General features: G+C 46.7%; 1 protein-coding gene across 2 annotated transcripts in view; it reads left to right on the top strand.

Moving 5' to 3' along the window:
- MYH10 (myosin heavy chain 10) overlaps positions 1-25739 on the top strand; it is a 123441-nt gene that overhangs the window by 30964 nt on the left and 66738 nt on the right. Inside the window, exons 4-7 of one of the 2 annotated variants that reach the window (XM_075350751.1) lie at positions 21084-21111; positions 23129-23231; positions 23704-23733; positions 24274-24291. In XM_075350751.1, the coding sequence (XP_075206866.1) occupies positions 21084-21111; positions 23129-23231; positions 23704-23733; positions 24274-24291 (179 nt within the window). The remainder of the gene's footprint in view (positions 1-21083; positions 21112-23128; positions 23232-23703; positions 23734-24273; positions 24292-25739) is intronic. The other variant, XM_075350752.1, reaches the window with a different exon arrangement.

Genomic DNA, 25739 nt, shown 5'->3' with positions numbered 1-25739 from the left:
GGGCAACTCCGAAATACCAATGTCTGCGTAATGAAAGCCAAACCTGACCATATTGCTTGACACCCGTCCAATGAGACTCGGAGCAGCTCTCTAACTAAACACTGGTTTTAACAAAGTCCTTTGAAGTCTTTGGAGTCCATTAAGGGATGGCATTCCTGGAGGTGCAGGAATGTTTCAGCTTTTTGATATATTAGCTTTTTTTGCTTTAGAGGGGTCACCCCTCCTCATCTGTGGAAATAATGGGACATGGACATCGTCACAGTGGGTAATACCTGTCTGGCTCTGGGTCATGTCCGTCGTGACTGATCTGTCTCCTGATGCACTTTAAGATATTTTTAAGTTATATAGATATTTTCGTAGTCCAGATGTTCATCCCGCAGCCGGCTGCCAAGACTTAAATTCTTTATCCCCGAAGGTCCGTTGTGATACTGTGTGGAACATATAGGCTAGACGTCGTAGTATTTGTGCCATGTCTAGAATCTTTCTCAAAGTTCTCGATTTTTAACACTTTAATTGGCTTGTTTCATGGTGTTTAAGGTAGACATAGGTCCATCGAGTTCAACCCATGACCTAACCTAACATGTTGATCCAGAGGAAGGCAAGAAACCCCATGGGGCAGACAGTAAGCGCCACATTAGGGGGAAAAAAATCCTTCCCAACTCTGTATACGGCAATCTGACCTAGTTCCCAGGATCTTGTTCCTAAATCGTAACCCTCTCCAAAAGGTTGGATGATGTAGACCAGTCAACACCACAACAGTGTTGAAGGCGGCAAATTTGTAGGCATGAATCTAATTGAGATCCATCATAACCTTTTTATATCCTACAGGTGGGTGTTTCTCACTTTCTTAATAAATGCTAAGATATGGGAGATTCGTCATGTTAATGTCATCTACCTCCTCTAGGGTGGTTCCCTTCCATTTTTGTGTGAAAGTGGTATACCCCTTTAAATTACTTGTTTGGTAGGTCTACAATCCCTATATACCGTACTATCTAGGTCAGGGGTCTCAAACTCGGCTGGGTGTATGGGCCGCACATAGAAAAAAAAAATTATTTGGGGGGCCGCATTCTTTGCAGGGCCAAGTGACATTTTAGTGATTCCATGTATTTTCTTCTATACATCTTTTGGATCACTTTTTGTGAACATTTTTTGCTTTTTTATTAAAACAAACCTGCACTTTTTTTGTTACGTTTATATGTAAAAAAAAAAAAAAGCATTTTTAATGGTAAAAAAATGTTTTTATTCTTTCTTGTGCCCATCCCTGTGCTCAGTAATAATGTGCCCATGCTTGTGCCTTGTAGTAATGTGCCCATCCTTGCAGCATTGTGCCCAAGTAATAATGTCTCCAGTCCTCATTCTAGTTCCCTATTATGCTGTTCTTAACATACACACACAAAAAAAAAAATTCTTCTCGCCTTTCCTCTGTTCCCTGTTTTCTCTTAACTGCTTTTTGTGGCCTGTAGACCCCGTGACGATCGCGTTACTATTCAGGGGGCCGGCGCCGGCAGGCCTTTACTACACTTGATTCATTTGCGGCGCAGCGCGCACTTAGGTGCTCTCTACCATTCACAGGCAAGCAGGTGACTTCATACAGCGATGTTACCTGCTTGACATTGGTATCAGTGGCGTAACTAGAGTTCGATGGGTCCCGATGCAAAATTAGGACCGGGGCCTGCCCTTGGGGTACAGGATGATTACGCTGACACTTGGCTCTTTCCCTCAGCACCCAGGTTTCAGAAGCTCTGATATCCCTTTTTCCCCTCAGTACCCAGCTTTCCATGTTCACATATCCATCTTGTCCTCAGCACCCAGGTTTCCAATGCTCTGCTATACAACTTTCCATCAGCACCCAGCTTGCCTTTGATATTTGAGCATGGGAAAGCTGGGTGGTGAGGGAAAGATGTATAGCAAAACATGGGAAAGTTGAGTGCTAAGAGAAAGATGTATAGCAGAGAATGGGTGGGTGACCCAGCACTCAGCATCAGCTGTGCACTGAGGACAAGATGGATATCAGAATATATGAAATCTGGGTTCTGAGGGAAAGAGCCGCTTTCCCATCCCATGCTTATATCTTTGCCCCCCATCTTGGTATATAGCGTTATCCACTTTTTTTTTTCTCTGTATATATTTGTGCTAAAATTACATTATAGATTTATTCATGTTGCATCTAAAAATGGTGTTTTTTTTTTATAATAGTACACGAGTTTTGGTATTTTTAAGAGTGTTTTTTGGCCCTTTTAGTATTTGTTTTTTTAGTATCTGAATTTTAAAAATGCCACATGTGTACATTCACACAAATGCAGCCATATACACTAGATTTCTTTATATATCTTTTATATACTGTATATGTGAGAATTTTGTACACACTGTATATACAAAGAAATAAGAAAGTTGGATGTCTGACAGCAAACCAAGAAGATGAGGAGACCCGGCCAACATCACAGGACAGCGGTGAGGCATATCATCAGTTACAGGTCTGTGGGGGAGGGGGCAGGAGAGTGCAGCTATGGGGCAGGGGGCAGGAGAGTGCAGCTGTGGGGGAGAGTGCAGCTGTGGGGGAGGGGGCAGGAGAGTGCAGCTGTGGGGGAGGGGGCAGGAGAGTGCAGCTGTGAGAGGCAAATAGGAGGATAGAAGAGGGTAGTGGTGGAGGGGGCAGGAGAGTGTAGCTGTGGGGGAGGGGGCAGGATAGTGCAGGAAGGGGGGTCAGAAGAGTGCAGCCGTGTGGCAAATAGGAGGATAAAAGAGGGCAGTGGGGCTGGAGTCAACATTCAGGTAGCTCTAGTACTCCAGGTCTCATTGTGTTCCTCTGGAGCCTCCTGCTACTGCCGACTACAGAGCAATGGCAGTGCAGGAGAGAGGGATACAATCTCCTCAGAAGTCTCATTTCTGCAGCACTCCCTGCACAGGCCTGAGACTCCACAGCAACTGTTCCAGTGGGTGGGGCTTACTCCTGGTAGGCAGGGCTTACTCCTGCAAGGCTCCGTGGGTGGTGCTTACTCCTGGTAGGCGGGGCTTACTCCTGCAAGGCTCCGGAGCAGTGAGTGTGGGGATGGCTGTGCTCTGCATTTCTCCCCTCTCCTCATGGATGGAGCATGCAGCATATGTGCTGTATGCTGGAGGAGAGACTGTCAGGGGCCCAGTGGGGCATCCATCGCCCAGCAAATGCTCAAAGCCAGCGACTGGGTGATCACTGTGCCCATAATCCCGCCCACCTCTCAGCACCGGCTTCAGTGGAAAGAGGTGGGCGGGATTAGGGGCGTGGAGAGCAGGGAATAAGCAATTGCTTAAGTAGCCGGGACATGTGTGAGCTCCAGAACGGCTGCTGCCTCCCGTGTGGCGACCCCTGCAACCGTTGTTCCGGTACTGATTGTTATAGTGCAGAGAACTCCTAGCACGCGCTATGCCGCAAATTAATCAACTGTAGTAAAGCCGCGCCGGCCCCCTGCATACGGTAGTAACGCAATTGTCACGGGTCTGCGGGCACTCTGGCTGCAACTAACAGCCTCAGGGGCCGCATGCGGGCCGTGTGTTTTGAGATTTCTGATCTAGGTCCTCCTATGCTATAAAGGCAGGCAGCGCGGCGGTCTAGATGTCTATATAAAAATCTTTTTTACGGGCTTTTTTTATGGGCTCTTCATAAGGCCAATTTTGACTTTAAGCCAAAGTTTCCTAAAAGAATGTTCTTCATAATGTTCTTTATTTAAAATAAAGGAAGGAAATAATACTAACACGAGCTCCTCAAGTAAGAGTGTAATTTCCTCTCGTGATCATCTTTCGCAAAGGTATAATACAAGGGACAAACTTTAAAGATCTAGGAATGCCCTTTGAGACTGGATTTCAAGGCATTTACAAAAATATTGGAGAATATGGTAGAATCCCAAGAAATGGGCGAAACAAATTGTAATTAACTAATCTCGAGTTTAACTTTTTTAGTATTTGCACCAAATTTTTGTACTATTGGTTTACAATGTTCATTTAACTGTTTGCATTGTTGTGGTTTATTTTTGGTTTTTCTTGCTCCTCGTGGGTGGAGTTAACATTGAAGATTAGAGGCATGGCCTGTAGATTTCTTAATGATTTGCTTTCACCCACAAGTTTTTGATTGGGGGTACACAATATGGTCTCCCAAATCGATGTAAGTAAATCTGTGTGATAAACAATTAAACAAAAATTCTACTCTTGTCCAGTCAATTTATAAATCATTCTCCAAATTTGTATTCAGGTTTTTGTTTTTTTTGGTAATATTGGTTGAGAAACTTTTTTTTAAAGGGGTTGTCTAATTTGTAAACTTTTGTTTAAATGCATAGAATAGGGATCAAAAATCCAGTTTTGCAATGAGATTTCTTTAAAAAGATTTTGCTCCATTTCTAGGTTTACAGGATCTTTTGCATCCCAATGCCTTCAACTTTGATGTGGTCATAATAAAATAAGAGCGATAAGAGTGAAAAAATGTTGCTCCATTTTAGCTTTCACGGGATCTTTTGCATCCCAATGCCTTCAACTTTGATGTGGTCATAATTAAATGTTGCTCCATTTTAGCTTTTACAGGATCTTTTGCATTCCAACGCCTCCAGCTTGGATGTGGTCATAAATAAGATAGATAATAAAGACAAAAATTTTTGCTCTATTTTAGCTTTTACGGGATCTTTCTTGGTCGCTCCATTGGGAGACCCAGACAATTGGGTGTATAGGCTATGCCTCCGGAGGCCACACAAAGTATTACACTAAAAGTGTAAAGCCCCTCCCCTTCTGCCTATACACCCCCCGTGCTCCCACGGGCTCCTCAGTTTTTATGCTTTGTGCGAAGGAGGCAGACATGCACGCATAGCTCCACAGCTTAGTCAGCAGCAGCTGCTGACTATGTCGGATGGAAGAAAAGAGGGCCCATAACAGGGCCCCCAGCATGCTCCCTTCTCACCCCACTCTTGTCGGCGGTGTTGTTAAGGTTGAGGTATCCATTGCGGGTACGGAGGCTGGAGCCCACATGCTGTTTTCCTTCCCCCATCCCCTTTAGGGCTCTGGGTGAAGTGGGATCCTAATCGGTCTCCAGGCACTGAGACCGTGCTCCATCCACAGCTCCCGGGGACTCTGCTGGATAAGGAGCCGAGTATCGTCAGGGACAAGGCCCTGCTACTTTGAGGTACTCTGTGTCCCCGTGGGGACCGCGCACAGAAACACTCCAGCATTGCTGGGTGTGTTAGTGCGCCGGGGACCGCAGCGCTGACCGCGCTTGTGCCATCACACACTGCAGCGTGCTGGGTGTGTTAGTTCACTGGGGACTACCGCGCTGACCGCCGCTGCCATTTTTACACTGTGGCGCGGCTGGGGCTGTTAGTACGCCGGGGACTACCGCGCCGACCGAGCTTATACGCCGGCCGCGCTTATAACTTTAGTCCCCGGCTTTTGCGGCCTAGTCTCATTCTTTCCCGCCCCCAGGCCTGCCAGTCAGGGGAAGAGCGGGACGCTGTACAGGAGTCAGCACTGAGGGCTGGAACATGCTTTGCATACTCCACCCCCCTCACTGTGCACAGTGGGGCACCAGATTCCCGCACTTTCTAGGGCACGCCCACGGCCCCCTCCTCTCCTCAGGACGCCGGCAGCCATTCCTGTCAGCTCTTCTGACGTTGGAGAGGGGAGACAGGCTCGGGGAGACCCAGGCAGGGATTCTGGTGACCACACAACCGCTTTGAGCGGGCGGTAAGCAGCACCTGAGGTGCTGGCCCCACTTGTGCAGAAGTGTACTTATAGATTATATGATTATAGGCTATACTTTACACTGTATGGTGCACGGTTGATTTTTTTTGGCTATATACCCTCCTGGATTGCTCAGGGGAGACAACAGCATGGCGTCCACAAGAAGCAAGGGTGCCAAAACACAGGCTTACTATGCTGCCTGCGCCGCATGTACGGCTATACTACCGGCAGGTTCCACTGACCCTCATTGTGTGCAGTGCTCGGCCCCTGTGGCACTTATTCAGCCGGAGCCTCTGCTAAGGGTGGCCCAGGGGGAACCACCTGCTAACACTGTCCAGGTGACAGGGACGGAATTTGCAGTTTTTACTGAAAGGCTTTCTGAGACTATGGCTAAGATACTAGAAGCTTTGCAGTCCAGACCGGTATCTCAGACCATGGGCACTGTGGAATCATTGCTCCCTGGTTCCCCTCAGTTGGAACAACAATGTCCTCCCGGGGTGTCTCATAGATCCCAGGGTGAGGTCTCTGACACGGACCGCAGCCCCAGACCGCCTAAGCGAGCTCGCTGGGAAATCCCCTCGACATCATCACATTGTTCAGGGTCTCAGCGGGAGTACTCTCTGTATGATGAAGCGGAGGTAGCTGATCAGGATTCTGATCCTGAGGCCGCTCTCAACCTTGATACTCCTGATGGGGACGCCATAGTGAATGATCTTATCGCGTCCATAAATCAAATGTTGGATATTTCCCCCTCAGCTCCTCCAGTAGAGGAGTCAGCTTCTCAGCAGGAGAAATTCCGTTTCAGGTTTCCCAAGCGTACGACGAGTATGTTTCTGGACCACTCTGACTTCAGAGAGGCAGTCCAGAAACACAGAGTTTGTCCAGATAAGCGTTTTTCCAAGCGCCTTAAGGATACACGTTATCCCTTCCCCCCTGACGTGTTCAAGGGCTGGACTCAGTGTCCCAAGGTGGATCCTCCAATCTCCAGACTGGCGGCTAGATCCATAGTTGCAGTATAAGATGGGGCTTCACTCAAGGATGCCACTGACAGACAGATGGAGCTCTGGTTGAAATCCATCTATGAAGCGATCGGCGCGTCTTTTGCTCCAGCATTCGCAGCCGTATGGGCACTCCAAGCTATCTCAGCGGGTCAAGCGCAAATTGACGCACTCACACGTACGTCTGCGCCGCAAGTGGCGTCCATAACCTCTCAAACGTCGGCATTTGCGTCCTACGCTATTAATGCGATCCTGGACTCTGCGAGCCGTACGGCGGTTGCGGCTGACAATTCGGTGGCAATACGCAGGGCCTTGTGGCTACGGGAATGGAAGGCAGATTCGGCTTCCAAAAAGTGCTTAACCGGTTTGCCATTTTCGGGCGACCGTTTGTTTGGTGAGAGATTGGATGAAATCATCAAACAATCCAAGGGAAAGGACACATCCTTACCCCAGGCCAAACCAAACATACCCCAACAGAGGAGGGGACAGTCGAGGTTTCGGTCCTTTCGGGGTGCGGGCAGGTCCCAATTCTCCTCGTCCAAAAGGCCTCAGAAGGATCAGAGGAACTCCGACTCATGGCGGTCTAAGTCACGCCCAAAAAAGACCGCCGGAGGTGCCGCTACCAAGGCGGCCTCCTCATGACTTACGGCCTCCTCACACCGCATCCTCGGTCGGTGGCAGGCTCTCCCGCTTTTGCGACACCTGGCTGCCACAGGTAAAAGACCGTTGGGTGAGAGACATTCTGTCTCACGGTTACAGGATAGAGTTCAGCTCTCGTCCTCCGACTCGATTCTTCAGAACATCTCCGCCTCCCGAGCGAGCCGATGCTCTTCTGCAGGCGGTGGGCAATCTGAAGGCAGAAGGAGTGGTGGTCCCGGTTCCTCTTCAGCAACAGGGTCACGGTTTTTACTCCAACCTGTTTGTGGTTCCAAAGAAGGACGGGTCTTTCCGTCCTGTCCTGGACCTAAAGCTGCTCAACAAACACGTAAAGACCAGGCGGTTCCGGATGGAATCCCTCCGCTCCGTCATCGCCTCAATGTCCCAAGGAGATTTCCTTGCATCGATCGATATCAAAGATGCTTATCTCCACGTACCGATTGCTCCAGAGCATCAGCGCTTCCTGCGCTTCGCCATAGGAGACGAACACCTTCAGTTCGCGGCACTGCCGTTCGGCCTGGCGACAGCCCCACGGGTTTTCACCAAGGTCATGGCTACAGTAGTTGCGGTCCTCCACTCTCAGGGTCACTCGGTGATCCCTTACTTAGACGATCTGCTGGTCAAGGCACCCTCTCAAGAGGCATGCCAACACAGCCTCAACGCTACTCTGGAGACTCTCCAGAGTTTCGGGTGGATCATCAATTTTCCAAAGTCAAATCTGACACCGGCCCAATCACTAACATATCTTGGCATGGAGTTTCATACTCTCTCAGCGATAGTGAAGCTTCCGCTGAACAAACAGCGTTCACTACAGACAGGGGTGCAATCTCTCCTTCAAGGCCAGTCGCACCCCCTGAGGCGCCTCATGCACTTCCTAGGGAAGATGGTAGCAGCAATGGAGGCAGTTCCTTTTGCGCAGTTTCACCTGCGTCCTCTTCAATGGGACATCCTACGCAAATGGGACAGGAAGCCGACGTCCCTCGACAGGAACGTCTCTCTCTCTCAGGCAACCAAAGCTTCCCTTCGGTGGTGGCTTCTTCCCACTTCATTATCGAAGGGGAAATCCTTCCTACCCCCATCCTGGGCGGTGGTCACGACGGACGCGAGTCTGTCAGGGTGGGGAGCAGTTTTTCTCCACCACAGGGCCCAGGGTACGTGGACTCAGCAAGAGTCCTCACTCCAGATCAATGTTCTGGAGATCAGGGCAGTGTATCTTGCCCTAAAAGCGTTCCAGCAGTGGCTGGAAGGCAAGCAGATCCGAATTCAGTGGGACAACTCCACAGCGGTGGCTTACATCAACCACCAAGGGGGAACACGCAGTCGGCAAGCCTTCCAGGAAGTCCGGCGGATTTTGATGTGGGTGGAAGCCACGGCCTCCACCATCTCCGCAGTTCACATCCCGGGCATGGAAAACTGGGAAGCAGACTTTCTCAGTCGCCAGGGCATTGACGCAGGGGAATGGTCCCTTCACCCGGACGTGTTTCAGGAGATCTGTTGCCGCTGGGGGATGCCGGACGTCGACCTAATGGCGTCCCGGCACAACAACAAGGTCACGGCATTCATGGCACGATCTCACGATCACAGAGCTCTGGCGGCAGACGCCTTAGTTCAGGATTGGTCGCAGTTTCAACTCCCTTATGTGTTTCCTCCACTGGCACTGTTGCCCAGAGTGTTACGCAAGATCAGGGCCGACTGCCGCCGCGCCATCCTCGTCGCTCCAGACTGGCCGAGGAGGTCGTGGTACCCGGATCTGTGGCATCTCACGGTCGGCCAACCGTGGGCACTACCAGACCGACCAGACTTGCTGTCTCAAGGGCCGTTTTTCCATCTGAATTCTGCGGCTCTCAACCTGACTGTGTGGCCATTGAGTCCTGGATCTTGGCGTCTTCAGGATTATCTCAAGAGGTCATTGCCACTATGAGACAGGCTAGGAAACCAACGTCCGCCAAGATCTACCACAGGACGTGGAAAATATTCCTGTCATGGTGCTCTGCTCAGGGTTTTTCTCCCTGGCCATTTGCCTTGCCCACTTTTCTGTCCTTTCTTCAATCCGGATTGGAAAAGGGTTTGTCACTCTGCTCCCTTAAGGGACAAGTCTCTGCGCTCTGTGTTTTTTCAGAAGCGCCTGGCCAGACTTCCACAGGTACGCACGTTCCTGCAGGGGGTTTGTCACATCGTCCCTCCTTACAAGCGTCCGTTAGAACCCTGGGATCTGAACAGGGTGCTGATGGTTCTTCAGCAACCACCGTTCGAGCCAATGAGGGATATTTCTCTCGCACGCCTTTCGCAGAAAGTGGTTTTCCTAGTAGCAGTCACTTCACTTCGGAGAGTGTCTGAGCTAGCAGCGTTGTCATGCAAAGCCCCTTTCCTGGTGTTTCACCAGGACAAGGTGGTTCTGCGTCCGGTTCCAGAATTTCTCCCTAAGGTGGTATCCCCCTTTCATCTCAATCAGGATATCTCCTTACCCTCTTTTTGTCCTCATCCAGTTCACCAATGTGAAAAGGATTTGCACTTGTTATATCTGGTGAGAGCACTCAGATTCTACATTTCTCGTACGGCACCTCTGCGCCGCTCGGATGCACTCTTTGTCCTTGTCGCTGGCCAGCGTAAAGGGACACAGGCTTCCAAATCAACCCTGGCTAGGTGGATCAAGGAACCAATTCTCGAAGCTTATCGTTCCTCGGGGCTTCCGGTTCCCTCAGGGCTGAAGGCCCATTCTACCAGGGCTGTGGGAGCGTCCTGGGCCTTGCGGCACCAGGCTACGGCTCAGCAGGTGTGTCAGGCAGCTACCTGGTCGAGCCTGCACACTTTCACGAAACACTATCAGGTCCATACCTATGCTTCGGCAGATGCCAGCCTAGGTAGGCGAGTCCTTCAGGCGGCGGTTGCACACCTGTAGGACGGAGCCGTTACGGCTCTATTATGAGGTATTATTTACCCACCCAGGGACTGCTTTTGGACGTCCCAATTGTCTGGGTCTCCCAATGGAGCGACAAAGCAGAAGGGAATTTTGTTTACTTACCGTAAATTCCTTTTCTTCTAGCTCCAATTGGGAGACCCAGCACCCGCCCCTGTTTTTTTGTGTACACATGTTGTTCATGTTGAATGGTTTCAGTTCTCCGATATTCCTTCGGATTGAATTTACTTTAAACCAGTTTATAATTTTTTTCCTCCTTCTTGCTTTTGCACCAAAACTGAGGAGCCCGTGGGAGCACGGGGGGTGTATAGGCAGAAGGGGAGGGGCTTTACACTTTTAGTGTAATACTTTGTGTGGCCTCCGGAGGCATAGCCTATACACCCAATTGTCTGGGTCTCCCAATTGGAGCTAGAAGAAAAGGAATTTACGGTAAGTAAACAAAATTCCCTTCTTTGCATCCCAACGTCTTCAACTTTGATGTGGTCATAAATAAATCTTACTCTATTTTAGCTTTTACAGGATCTTTTGCATCCCAATGCATCATCATAATTAACTAATATAGGTAAGAGAGCGAAGTTACAAACTGTCATTCTCGGTTCACTCACCCTACAGCTGGTAATAGCGCAACGCAGAAGCTTTAAAAACTAAATGATGCAAAAGTTTTAATGAAACCCAATCACAAAAAAGTATATGGGAAAAAAAAAAACCAAAACAAAACTTCCCCCTAGTAGACAACTAATGGTGGGCGAGCAGTACAATGCTCGGCACTCGAAATCATGAATGATCCCTATAGTGCTTGTTACTTGAGTTGAGCAGGTCATGTAAGAAAGGAAAACAAATTGCCCTGATAGACAACCCCTTTAAGAGATTTCATGAAGTCGGGGTTTGAAGTACCAAAAAGAAAACCCAAAGTGGGTGCAGGTAAAATAGATCGTGGGAGATTAGGGGAGTGGCCTACAAACTTTCTTTTAAAGTGATTGTTTTGGGTGGGCTGTATGACTACCCTCCAAAGTGGCTGAAAGTAGGAGAGGGTATGATACATTGTCTACATCTGTATCGTATTTATTTTAATATTCTCGTTAAGCCGAGCAATCTGTAGGGCCCATCTGTAGCCAATTTGTTTCTGTTTTATGCCCGTTGGTTTATTTTTAGGGCTATCGGCTCCAGCTGTACAGACCAGACACCACTGGGCTCTGACCAGTCGTGTTTATGTATTGGTTCTCCCTTTCTGGCGAACTTCTCAACCACAGGAATGCAAGGCTTGGGGGGAAATAATCGGGCCTGTCCTCCGGGGAAGTCTCACAGACCTCAGCATATTGGTCACCATGCAAAACTTATATTTTTACGTATGCGCTTCATGGGTCACCGGTAAAAGCTAGACTAGGCATCGGCAATATCCGTCATGGACAATGTAAAGTTAGCAGACATGTTGGTTGCTGTAGATCTCTACGTGTAGCACTTTGGACTGGAGTGGCTTTTATATTTGGTTGCTTCTGAGCTTGTGTGATCGTGTAGCTCAAGGATTCAGCCATGGTTTGGTTCCCAGGCTGGTGAAGGACCATTAACCTCCTCCATCAGTCAGTGCAGTGATGCGTCCATTCTCCTAATTACCTGGCAACTTATTAAATGTCTTCAGCCTATTCTGCTCAGCATGGACTGAAAACTTAAGGATTTGTTTGGCTCTGTTCACATGTCCACTGCCCATCTATTTCTATCAGATCCAATAATAAAAAAAAAAAAAACCCCAAAAACTGGATCTCTTACTTTTTGGTTTACGTTTTTGCATCTGCTTTTGTCCCACTTGTTACGGATCATTTACATTAGACGATTGTCTGCTCCCCTCTGGTGTTCATGTGCAGAATGTAAAACTTGGACCCCTCAAATAGGTGTACGGTGTCTGACCCCTGGACGCTCCCCTATAGTGTACGTGTCTGACCCCTGGACGCTCCCCTATAGTGTAGTACGTGTCTGACCCCTGGACGCTCCCCTATAGTGTAGTACGTGTCTGACCCCTGGACGCTCCCCTATAGTGTAGTACGTGTCTGACCCCTGGACGCTCCCCTATAGTGTAGTACGTGTCTGACCCCTGGACGCTCCCCTATAGTGTAGTACGTGTCTGACCCCTGGACGCTCCCCTATAGTGTAGTACGTGTCTGACCCCTGGACGCTCCCCTATAGTGTAGTACGTGTCTGACCCCTGGACGCTCCCCTATAGTGTAGTACGTGTCTGACCCCTGGACGCACCCCTATAGTGTAGTACGTGTCTGACCCTTGGACGCTCCCCTATAGTGTAGTACGTGTCTGACCCTTGGACGCTCCCCTATAGTGTAGTACGTGTCTGACCCTTGGACGCTCCCCTATAGTGTAGTACGTGTCTGACCCTTGGACGCTCCCCTATAGTGTAGTATGTGTCTGACCCTTGGACGCTCCCCTATAGTGTAGTATGTGTCTGACCCTTGGACGCTCCCCTATAGTGTAGTATGTGTCTGACCCTTGGACGCTCCCCTATAGTGTAGTACGTGTCTGACCCCTGGACGCTCCCCTATAGTGTAGTACGTGTCTGACCCCTGGACGCTCCCCTATAGTGTAGTACGTGTCTGACCCTTGGACGCTCCCCTATAGTGTAGTACGTGTCTGACCCCTGGACTCAACTCTATCTTAAGAAGAGAGCCCTATCGCATGGTCTGAGGCATACAGTTTTGCAGATATGCAGGTTGCTCTTTTCCTTCCTAAAGTAGCTCTGAAAAATTGCTGCGCAAACACGGCCACTTCTCCGATCCTGGCAATGAGGCCTCGTTTTTTTTTTTGTTTTTTTTTGGAGAGACCCTAATGTCTAGAGATATCTCATTGGTTTTGGTGTACAGCTGAAACATCTCTAGGTTTTTGGTAGTAGTCTTCCTATGATTAAGCTACACTATTGAACTAGGGATCTGGACCTCTCCAAAAGAAACTAGTCTTCCCCCTAAACCAGTGGTTCCCAAACTCCAGTCCTCGCGACCCCCAACAGGTCATGTTTTCAGGATTTCCTTGATATTGCACAGGTGATGCCTTGATAATGATTCCATCACCTGTTCAATAGTAAGGGAATCCTGAAAACATGACTTGTTGGGGGCAAGGAGCACTGGAGTTTGGGAAACACTGCTCTAGGCCAAAATTTTTCAGAAATTTCCATATCTCTAATTTGTATTGTCCATGTTCTTCAAAAGGACCATCCTTGTAGAAAACCATATTTGGGTGCTCATCTCAAGCCGGTTTTTCTAAAACTGATCCAAGTGTCTTCTTGTTGACCTTACTATCGACAGTATCTTGAGCTTACAGGTGGACTGTCCTAGAAGGGCATCATGACACACAATGCATCTCCTTCGTTGTCAGATGGAGTCAGACCACGGTGAAGATCATGAGATCTTTGATGGGTCAGCAAGATACGGATTCTAAAGCTTTTATATATAAATGATTCTCCAAGAAAATACTTTTTGCCTGGAGAACTTGGCCCATTTGTTTTCTCCTGAGTGATGAGGCGACCTCTCTGGTGTGCGGTTAATAGGAAGGATGTGCCTTTAGCCACGCTCGGGTTAAACTCCATTACATTAACTGCATTCATAAGACCGACATGTGCCTGATGTGACTCTCAACAAGCTGGATGGAACAACAGGTGCGAGGCAAGGATTCCTGGCCTCCGGGATACCAGATATCTAACACCGTAACATCGCCCGCCATCCCGTGCACACATTACTTATGTCTACTGCATTACGATATTAACTGCTTGCGTCTCTGTTCCCATATGTCAGAGCAATAAGCAAAGCTCACTTGGAGCAGAGAACATCGGGTTTTACTTATAACAAGTCTGAAGAAGTAATAGGAAAAGACGACGTTCATAAAAACTAATCAGCTAATTCTTATCATTTCCAAGAAGTCAGAGGTTGGGTCATATGTTCTTTATACGGGACCTGGCACTAGTATATGTACATTATCTCCCATGATGCATCACTTCCAACCAGGAACTATTCCTCCAGGGTGGAGTTTGTGAAGGTGAAGGTCCAATGACACATGGCTGGTAGTGATATTTACACCCTGATTTTTGTATTGGCAAACCTACTGCATGGCTTGGGTGTGTGTGCGGTATAACCGGCCCAGGTCCGAGGTCTCCCGCCCGCAGCGTGCTGCCCTGGTGTTCAGGGCTCGCTGTGCCCGTCTTGGAACAGCTGTGGGAACGCTCACCAGGATTGTTTACAGACAACTGTCCTGCGCAGCTTTTATGTGCAGAGCTCTTAATAGAGAAGTGATTTACTGGAGTGTTTAACACAGATCATCCCCCTGTTAGTGTATAATGGCTTTATTATGGTGGTATGGCGGCCGGGACATATCCCAGATGTCAGAAGACATCTTCTATTAGTCTTGTTCTTTGTTTGGATCTGGCATTAACAGGGCTAATCACAGACTGCAGAGCTGCAAAAGCCGCTCCATCTTTTATCACCATTTTACAGCTCACGTTACTTATCCTGTATTATACTCCAGAGCTGCACTCGCTATTCTGCTGGTGCAGTCACTGTGTACATACATTACTTATCCTGCACTGAGCCTGAGTTATATCCTGTCACTGCGTACATACCGTACGTTACATTACTTATCCTGTACTGATCCTGAGTTACATCCTGTATTCTACTGCAGAGCTGCACTCACTATTCTGCTGGTGCAGTCACTGTGTACATACATTACATTACTTATCCTGCACTGATCCTGAGTTACATCCTGTATTATACTCCAGAGCTGCACTCACTATTCTGCTGGTGCAGTCACTGTGTACATACATTACATTACTTATCCTATCCTGATCCTGAGTTACATCCTGTATTATACTCCAGAGCTGCACTCACTATTCTGCTGGTGCAGTCACTGTGTACATACATTACATTACATTACCCTTTAGTACCAGTAATATCTGTGTTTTCGGTGACCCATGCTCCTGTTTTTGCTGGATTTGTTGGCCGTCGTGCAAAGTGAATGCTGTTGTTGGTCTGTGGCATTTCCTCCGTTTAGTGGTCATATTGGTGTCATCTGTCCCCCAGTGTCTCCATTTAGTAGTCTGGGTTCCACATAATCTATATTCTCGCTTCTACCTAATAGGGCCGGATAACTGGAAGGTGATGCTATATAACTAGGCACATTATTTTCGTGAGTCACAGAGTGTCTGATGGATTTTGAGCTACCAAGAGACGTGGCAGCGCGGTGACAGCCTTGTGAGGCAGGGGCAGCCGGTTTCCTGGTATTCTGGAGATAATGCCCGTCTGGTGCTGGACCATTTCGCCATGTCTGAGCCATCCGGAGCGCATGCGGCCCTGTCCGTTACCTTTGTCTGGTGTCTGCGAGTCCTATTAGTGATGACAGATGAGAGTAGTAGTCGCTCAGTCTGTAGTGCGTCTGGGGCCCTGAAAGTAATAGTAATCCGCAGCGGACGTCTTGTACAGTGCTGCAACATGTGTTGGCGACATTTGAGCCTAAAATGTGCGTGGGCAAGATTAAAGGGATTGTTCATATTAGTGGATTCACTAGTGGAGTGGCCAGTGTGGGATTTGATGGTGTGCTTGTAGTGCGGCCTGTGTGAGGTCTGACGTGGCCTGTGTACATTCAAGAGATATATAGAAGGGGTTAAAGCTGCGCATCAGCCACATATGAAACTGTAGAAACGTTGATGAAGGATAATACTCTATTTCATCGGTCTATGCATTTCAAGGTCAAAGACCTCTTCTTCAGGACCAGTACATCAACAAAAAGCATGGTATACATCCAAACAGAAGGTATATATACAAGAGGTATGATAAGAGGACCGCCTCCTGATAAAAAACAGTGGGCAGGTCCTCTGCCTGCATGACATAGAAAAAAGACATAGTGCAATAAATTAACAGAAATAACATAGCTGTATATAGAATATACAATCCTAACCTATATAAACCTAAACATTTTTTAATTTAAACATCCATAAAAAAATATAAATATCAAAGTCTTTAATCGATAAATTATTTGCAAAATTCTATGTACCTATCTGGAGCCACAAACCTACAATTGTGCTAGGAAACATTCATTATAGTGACCTCATTTAGTGGTGTGAGCCATCGCTTGGATTATAAAGTAGTAAAACACAAAAAGAAAATGAAGTGAAGTGATGAAAGGAAAGAGAAAGAAAGAGAAAAAAAATTATATATATATATATATATATATATATATACATATATACATACATACATACATACATACACTGCATGAAGTGAACTCCTAGGACAGGTGATTGGAACTATAGTGATAAAAAGAAAGTCTAAGAAATGGGAGCTATTGCTGTCTTAGCCGTAAGCGCCATGTGGGTTGATATAAAAAAAAAAGGTGAAATCTGAGTCATTAATAGTGAAAAATGTGAGGTCTCATAGTATTGTGTAAAAAATCTAAAAAGAAAAATGAAAAAACGGGAAGGATTTTTTTATTAAATGTTACCCACATCATTTTAAAAATTGATGTAATAGTGTTGTAGAAACCGGAAAAAAGTCCTTGTATTAATACAATAAAATATGTTAAAAAATGTTTTATGAAGAAATGGGGATATAATAAAGTCCGTGGTGTTAAAAACTACTACATAATTCAATACAAGTGTGCTCCGGGAGCAGGAACTGCAGTGGAGCGCAAAGGTAACATGAGTTTAGACAGTGGGAAAAAGATTTGCGCATGCGTTGCCTGGTGACTCGAGTGCAAGAAAGTTCAGACCGTGGGAAAAAAACCAGTACGCATGCGTTACAAGGAGAAACCCAGCGCAAAGTAAGTATTAAAAGGCTGGGCGAGCTAATAAGTGATAAAAAAAAGGTGGGGGAGGAATAACAAAAAATAAAATGTATAATACTTCGGGACTCAAGAGAAAACATTAGACGGAGGCAAATACGGGACACAGTAAATTACATTTGAGTAGTAAAAGGGACAATACTGATTAAAAAAATAGAGCTGGAAGAGGAGACTAAAAGTGTAAAAATATACTATATATATATATATATATATATATATATATATATATATTATATTCAATAAAATAATTTTTTTTAAAAGATTAATAAAATAAGTCAGTGACTTCGTTAAGACCCGTTGGTTTCAATGTGTTTAACTTGTATATCCAGAAAGTCTCTTACTCTGCATCTCATGTCTATTGGGGACATCAAACGGAATGTGTTCTATAGGGGTAATGGTAAAATTTGCCTTCTTATCATGTACAATGGTGCAGTGACGGGAAAGCCCATGTAAAAGGAAACCCTTTTTGATGTTATGTCTGTGAGTTTAATCTATTATGCAATGCCTGTATCATTCTACCCACGTATTGTTGTGTACAGGCATATACTGGGCCCAGTGTGGCATGTAGTGCCCCTAGTATGGCATCCGATGGTGTGGCATTTAGTGTGGACAGCTTAATATCTGTGGTTTTGTAGTGAAGCGCCCACCTCTGGTGTATGGGAGGGGATGATACAAGTCGTGGGCATAAGTGGCAGCTTGTCGTGGCACAGCTGCACACATCATTCTTCCCAGTATATAGATCCACATTCATCCTGCGTTATCTATGGGTGTCTTCCGCCTCTTAAGGCCTCCTATCTCCTCAGGCTGTATTGGGGGGGGGGGTGTTCTTATTGCTCAGGTTCTGGGGCCGGTGCCCACTGCTACGTCCTTACATTCACTGAGGCTTTTTTCCGCTCCTCTGTCCGCGGTATGTCGGCAAATCTCCAGGGTTCGTTTATCCTTGGCGTTTGCTTACAAGTATACTTGTCTGTCTGGCGCAGACTGTCGGGGGCACATACAGTAGCGGTGACATCACAGACCATGGAGATTAATGGCCGGATAAACAGTCGGCGGATAGTGTCTGGCGTAATAATGTGCAGAGAACGGCCGCCATCTATCATAATCATCGTTTCATTAGCTCGTAGGTACAACAGAGCGGAGGAGGGAGCCCACGTTATTTCTTACATTTAGAGGTTACGATGTGCTAGAAAGTGATCAGGACAGTGGGTTCTATTCACTAAAAGCAAGCCTTGATCTTAACAATTGGCGGGAAACTCAAACACAACACAAAGTTGCGGTGTTACCATTTTATTTGAGCGGCACAGCTTTTCAATATCTCGTGTTAATTTTTTCCCATTTTTGGAAACTCTAATAATTTTCTGGAAGCCTGTCTGGGAGGACTGTAAAAATGCTGCAATGGATGGAAGAGTGCTGACACTGAATGGGAACCGCACGGGGAAGATGCCTGAATGCATTTCTGACTCAACATTATGTCCAAAAACAAAAATATATATCTGCATATGAGGATTAGAGGAGGAGAATTAGACTTTCACAGTCTCCCCGCCCCTGTCATTTTGCTTGCTGGTTCGATCATTAAAGTCATGAATATGCACTGCTTTCCCCACCCAGCCTCTGTGACCGTGTCTGTGGTTGGTTGCAGTCCTACTTCCCCCACCCACCCTCTGTCAGTGTCTGTTATTGGTTGCCCTCACACTAACTGTCTGGATCCCCGGGAGTGGAGTGTAAAAATAAATAACTAGAAAAAAGTTACATGGTCATTTGTATTTTGATACCCAGCGCAGATAAAGCAGACAGCTGTGGGTTGCAGCCCCCAGCTTTGTGCGTTATCTTGGCTGTGTATCAAAATGCGAGGGACCCCATGCGGGTTTCTTTTTTAATAAAATAAACACATTGAGGAACCTCAATTTTGGTACCAAATCGAGATAAAGCAGATAGCTGGGGGCAGGTATTCTCAGGCTAGGGAGGGCCATGGGTATTGGACGAGGCGCCCACAGCCACCCCAAAAATCTCTGCATCTATTAGCTGTGCCAATTCAGGCACTTAATCCTGCTCCTCCCAATTGCCCTGGTGCTGTGGCAGTCTGGGTAATTTTAAGAGGTTAATGGCATCTGGGAAATGTCAGAAAATCAAAGCTGTCATCAAGCCCAGGTTAGTAATGGAGAGGAGGCTGAGACCCTCTCTCAAACCCGCCCCCCATTACTAACCCTGTAAGTCAAAAGAAATAAGAAACACAGAGAAAAATCTTTATTTAAAACAAAAATAACACCCCTTTCTCCATTTTATTAAACCAACTCCCCTGCAGGTCTGACGTAATCCACATAATATAAGTGACCGATCACTGCAGTGTCAGGGGGACACAGACTGAGCCACAGCTGAGACCGATGACGTCAGGGAGTTCACCTGCGGTCACAGCTGTTGATCCCAATGGTAGCCCAGCTGTAACCTCAGGTGAACTGACCTGATGTGAAGTCATTGAGTTTCAATGCTGGATTACCAGATTAGGCTAGGCTACATGCACACGATCAATATTTCATTGCAGTCATTTCTGCACAAAATATTTTTTTTTTTTTTTTTGCCAGGAGCTGTAGGTTAGGTGTAGAGATTTCTGCAACCAAATACTCAATGTACGTACATCGCCTAATCCGGCATTGAGTTCAGTGACCTTATCTGAGGTGAGGTCACTGAGTTCACCTCAGGTCAGTTCGCATGAAGCCGCTGATATACCATGCGAACCGCCGGCTGTTACGTCAGGTGAACTCAATGATGTCACCGCTGGGGCTCCATTAGTGTCCCACAGTGTGTGGTCACGTTTTTTTTTAATGTGACCGCGCACTGTGACCTCCGATGTAGCAGAGCTGGGATCGTTTTGGGACATTGTCTCTGTGGATTACGTTAGAGTTGCAGGGTTTTTTTTGTAGGTTAATAAGTTGGAGAAAGAGGGTGCTTGTGTGTTTTTGTTGTGTTTTTTGATAGAGTAATGAAGGGGGAGGGGTCTAATAGACCCCTATCTCTTGCCAACGTCAGGCTTGAAGACAGCTGTGGATTTTTTGTCAATTCACAGCTGTCATTAACCCCTTATATAACTTTGATTGTCACTGTACCCTGGCAATCGGGTGAGTCAGATAAAGTGCCGGAGTTGGGGCATCTAATAGATGCACCAATATTTGGGGCGGCTGCTATTTTTAGGCTGGGTGGTCCAATAGCTATGGGCCTCCCCAGCCTGAGAATACCAGCTTCCAGCTGTCCGCTTTATCTTGGCTTTATATCAAAATTGGGTGGGGTGGGGGGGGGACCTCACGTTTTTTTTTTTCTTTTTTGTTTTTAAATTTTAAATTTGTTTTTTTAAAAACAAATCGCATGAGGTCCCTTGTATTTTGATACACCCAAGATGCAGCACATGGCTGGGTAACAAAATACGCGGGAGTCTACACCATTTTTTCCAAATTATTTAATTTTAAACTTCACTCCGAGGACCCAGATGGCTACCGTGAAGGCAACCAATCACAGACACTGTTAGAGGAAGCATATTTATGAACTTTAATGAGCAGACTATTAATGAGCGGACTATTCATAACCCATCTCGAGACTCTTACCGGTGCAGTGTTCGTTACAATGTGTTTATAAACTTCTACCTTTTGTCAGGATGATGTGATCTGGACTAGGTTTCCATCCAGTGAAAGCAAGCAGAGATCTTGAAAAAGTGTGAGCAATTGAAAAAGCCAGCGTATGACCAAAAGATTCAGATCTAGCAAAGTTGGGATTAGTTTGGCTCTCGGCTGCTTTTCAATTTCCTTGTTGTTTTAATTCTCCTTCCTTTTTCAGTATCTCCGCTTGCTGTCAGTGAATAGGAACCCATCGTTAGATGTGGCCAGGTGCGGGGATCGTTGGTTGTATCAGATATTTGTGTAGGAATGGAGGACCCCTTTAAACTTCATTAACATTAACCCCTTTGTCAGGTGCAGATTTTCACTTCATTTTACCCTTTTGTCTTTCAGATCGTGAGGACCAATCCATACTTTGCACGTAAGTAAATTCCGGGGTTCCCCATGTTTTTGCCCTATCCAGCTATACAGGACCACAGGAAATCGGGAAGCCAGAGAAAACAACCCTATACATCACACAGGATAGTGGCAGATAACTGAGACAATAGCCTTCTTGCCTCAGCCTCTGACGAGCCATTCTGTGATGGGTCCCTTAATAAAGCCTCTACAATAGGTCTCTAGCCTCGCAGACCAATCCTGGTGGGCCCCAGTGACATGCCGGGAGATAATTTTCTGCTGCATTTCCCCTTTAAGTGTGGCAGCACCCCGCCCGGCAGCGCTGCTGTCAGCTGACACGTTCTCGCTGTTAGAACTAATGGAGTATTCCCCTCACCGGCCATAGTATCCCCTCCGCAGACAGCGCTCGGCTGTCATCACTACAAGGAACCTTTTGTTTCACTTCTAGGCTTTTATAGTCCGTATGTTTCCTGCGAGTGCGGAAGGGTTAATGGCGTTTCCTCCTGTGATTGTAGATTTGGAGCCACAAAACAAAGTATTTTTAGGGTCTTTAGTTGAGTGCATTATTTTCCATTACAGACTGTCTTATAGGGGTCACGGACTATGGACAAAGGTGACCAATGTGGGGCTCAGTGCAAGATCAGTAATGTCTGTACACAGTGACTGCACCAGCAGAATAGTGAGTGCAGCTCTGGAGTATAATACAGGATGTAACTCAGGATTAGTACAGGATAAGTAATGTATGTACACAGTGACTGCACCAGCAGAATAGTGAGTGCAGCTCTGGAGTATAATACAGGATGTAACTCAGGATTAGTACAGGATAAGTAATGTATGTACACAGTGACTGCACCAGCAGAATAGTGAGTGCAGCTCTGGGGTATAATACAGGAGGTAACTCAGGATCAGTACAGGATAAGTAATGTATGTACACAGTGACTGCACCAGCAGAATAGTGAGTGCAGCTCTGGAGTATAATGCAGGGTGTAACTCCAGGTCAGGAATGGTTGTAATACTCTGCACATCTTACCAGTAAGGGTTTAGTCTGCAGGAATCTCTGCGGCGTCATGTGAGCGGCCAGGGTCTGCTCCAGCGAGCCCTCTGGCCTGACCGGTTGCAGCACATGTGGACCGTGCAATGCTCTGTACGTCACCCACATTCCCGGCTGGTTGGGATCTCACATTAGCGGCTGCCTGGATAAAGTTCATAGTCTTCATCCAGAATCATTTTCATCCCAGTATAAAAGCAGAAAATCTTTCTCCTCGGTGACTACATTTTTTCAAGGTTTTATTTTTGCCAAGAAATCTCCCTCTGGTTGATGAATGGACCACTGGCGCTCACATTTTCTACCTTTTTAGTACCAAGACAAGAGGCCACGTTTCTGCACCAAGTCCAGCCTTAAAAGGAAGGTATCCTGCCCGCCAGGCATGGGAGCTACGAGCCAGGAGACATTGACTGGTGCTATTTTATTGCAGTATCCTCAGAAGATGCCAGGGAATCGCTAAGTTCTTGGCTGGCAGACGGCATCATCGTCGCGGTGTGGTCGGACGTACATTACTGCTTTCGGAGAGCAGTGCTCATTCAGGTCTCCAGTGTTTAATCAACAGTCAGTGCTGCAAACAGAATTATGATTACAGCTCTGAATATGGCTGGAGAGTATGCCATATTACTTTAGTGAAATCTCAAAGTATTTGAAAGGTTTCTTGAGATGGTCTATGCTCCTCAGACCCTAAAATCCTAAATATCTTCAATGTGAAATGCTGATAGTGCAGTCTATTGTTCCCTGGTATCTGCTGTTGGTGAGAGGTTGAGTAGTTTTTCTCGGTGGGAAATTCAGACCTTTCCCTGCACCCTTGGCCACCCCTTTATTGTGACAGATCTCGCCCCCGCACCATTATAAGCCATCGGCTGTGGATTTTACACGGCCACTAAAGTGAAGCGTGGGCTGCAGATGTTTTCCGGATGAGTTGATCTGTAATGTTTCTGGGTCGGTGGGTTTTCTTGGCCTTCAGATAAGTTGCGATTTATTTCTGTTTTCTTAGAGGAGAATCCGGAGCCGGGAAGACAGAAAACACCAAGAAGGTCATCCAGTACCTAGCACACGTGGCATCTTCACACAAGGGGAAGAAGGACCATACGATTCCTGTGAGTACCGGTCTGAGCTATGGGGGGGGGACTGTACACGATTCGTGCCCACCAGTGATATGCGCTATGGTGGCACCACTCATAGATTCGAGCCGGCCATAGACCTCTTGGATCCTCTCATTGATTTTGTCTCTGTGAGAGCGTTTTCCCTCTTCGAAACAGAAAGGTGGGTCTACCTAACCGAACACGTCCTACTGTCAACCGGACTAGATCCATGGCCGGCTTGGTGTGCCCAGGCTGGCATCGATTGGGAAGCCTTTTTTGTGAGATTCCTATGGGTCACACTTGGGTTGATGGACTCCTCATGATGAGATCATTTGTGGTCAGGATTGGGTTGAGTTTTTCTGTTTCTCGTCAGCTCCATGTCCACCCATGCTCAGTGGTGCCATGTTTTTGGGGTGGACCTGGCACTGCTTGTTTGATAATTAACTGCCTGTTTACTAACTTGTGTTTTATTTGTTTGCTGTAACAGACGGAATCCCCTAAACCCATCAAACATCAGGCAAGTGGATTTCCTCCTCATACAGTCTCCCCACTTCCCTGTCCTTTTTTTTTTTCTTTTTTTTTCTATCTCGTGCAGGCGGCCGTTTTGATGGAGTCCATTTTCCACTCCCCAAATTGGCCGCCTGCATTGTAAGGAGGTGACTGTTGGCTCATCACCCCGTCTTCTCTATCCTCACCCACCTCTCTCTGTACCCACGATGACGTTTCCAGCTCCATATATCTCACTTCTAGACCCATTAGCTCCGTAACCATTCCGTTCTCGGTGCTCACATCATCCTAACACCTCCATAGACTGAGTGCAGGGTGACAACCCCCTCTGTTTCGCCTGTAGGAGGTTGTCACACCTGACACTGGTGGTGGGGTCTCTTTTGGCCGCACCTGCCAGCCTTCCCCTTCTGTCATGGTGGGGGGGAGGGAGGTTCCTGCTCCAGAGCCTCGATGTATTACTCTAATCCCTGTGTTGAATTTGGTGTGCTGCATAAACCATAACCATTAACGTATTTTTTTTTCCCCCCACTGTCATTTTGTAAAACTACAGAGTGGATCCTTGTTGTATGTGAGTAGCATGTAGCTCTCCCCTCCCCCGACACTTACCCGCCACCCGATTTTTAATTTCTCATGCTCTCTTCACTTCTCCCTTCCTCCACACTCACACCCCCATCCCTTCCCGACCTCATATCCCGCTATCATCTCACCTCTGTCCTCGCTCTGCATGCTGCGCTCTGCCTGTCTCCTGTCTAACTTCACCTTTCCAACATTTTTAACCAGTTTTTCCCCCCTTCTTCCCCGGGTTGGTAAAGCCTGAGGTCTAGGGTTTTGCTTGCCTTCTGTCGCTAACCTACTGAAAAAAATTGCTTCAAAATGTATAATGGTCCTCCCCCGTGTTAACAATGGCCTCTTCCAAAAGGGCCATGTACACCTGTTGGGTAAGACATTGGGCGATTCATCCAGAGAGAAGCGGTGGGGGCTCTTTACAGCAGCCAAAAAGTGAGCAAAGCTCAAAAACTGCGCTATTCCGGATAAGAAGTTCCACTGTGTGGATTTAATTTAAAGGGAAAAGTGTCTGCACCGCTATAGATCTTCTATTGGGTGCCATTACCTCCGAGAAATGGAAACCAATTAGGCTGTAAGAAGTAATACACCCCCCCCCCCCCTGCCCAAACACCTACTTCGAGTCAGATGGAAACTGAAGAATGGCACAATAGTGAATGTAGCTCTGGGGTACAGGATAAGTAATGTATATACACAGTGATGCCACCAGCAGTATAGTGAGTGCAGCTCTGGAGTATAATACAGGATGTAACTCAGGATCAGTACAGGATAAGTAATGTAATGTATGTACACAGTGACTGCACCAGCAGAATAGTGAGTGCAGCTCTGGAGTATAATACAGGATGTAACTCAGGATCAGTACAGGATAAGTAATGTAATGTATATACACAGTGACTGCACCAGCAGAATAGTGAGTGCAGCTCTGAATGTAACTCAGGATCAGTAATATATGTACACAGTGAGTGCACCTCCAGAGTATAATACAGGATAAGTACTGTATATACTCAGTGATTGCACCAGCAGAATAGTGAGTGCACCTCTGGAATGTAATACAGGATGTAATTTGGGATAAGTACATGATAAGTAATGTATATACACAGTGACTGCACCAAGAGAATAGTGAGTTTAGCTCTGGAGTATAATACAGCAGGCAACTCCGAATCAGTACAGGATAAGTAATATATAATGTATGTACACAATGAATGCACCAGCAGAATAGTGAGTGCAGCTCTGAAGTATAATACAGGAGGTAACTCAGGATCAGTAATATAATGTATGTAGCGTGACTACACCAGCAGAATAGTGAGTGCAGCTCTGGGGTATGATACAGGCTGTACACGATCAGTAATGTATGTACACAGTGTCAGTGGTTTATGTAGATTAACGCTATATATAACCTGTAAAGTAGCATTCAGAGTTGATACTTTAAGGCATTTTCCTCTTCGCTCCTTC

This window comes from Anomaloglossus baeobatrachus, chromosome 5, assembly GCF_048569485.1.
Source record: "Anomaloglossus baeobatrachus isolate aAnoBae1 chromosome 5, aAnoBae1.hap1, whole genome shotgun sequence".
Lineage (NCBI taxonomy): Eukaryota > Metazoa > Chordata > Amphibia > Anura > Aromobatidae > Anomaloglossus > Anomaloglossus baeobatrachus.
This window is presented reverse-complemented; position numbering and strand designations above follow the sequence as displayed.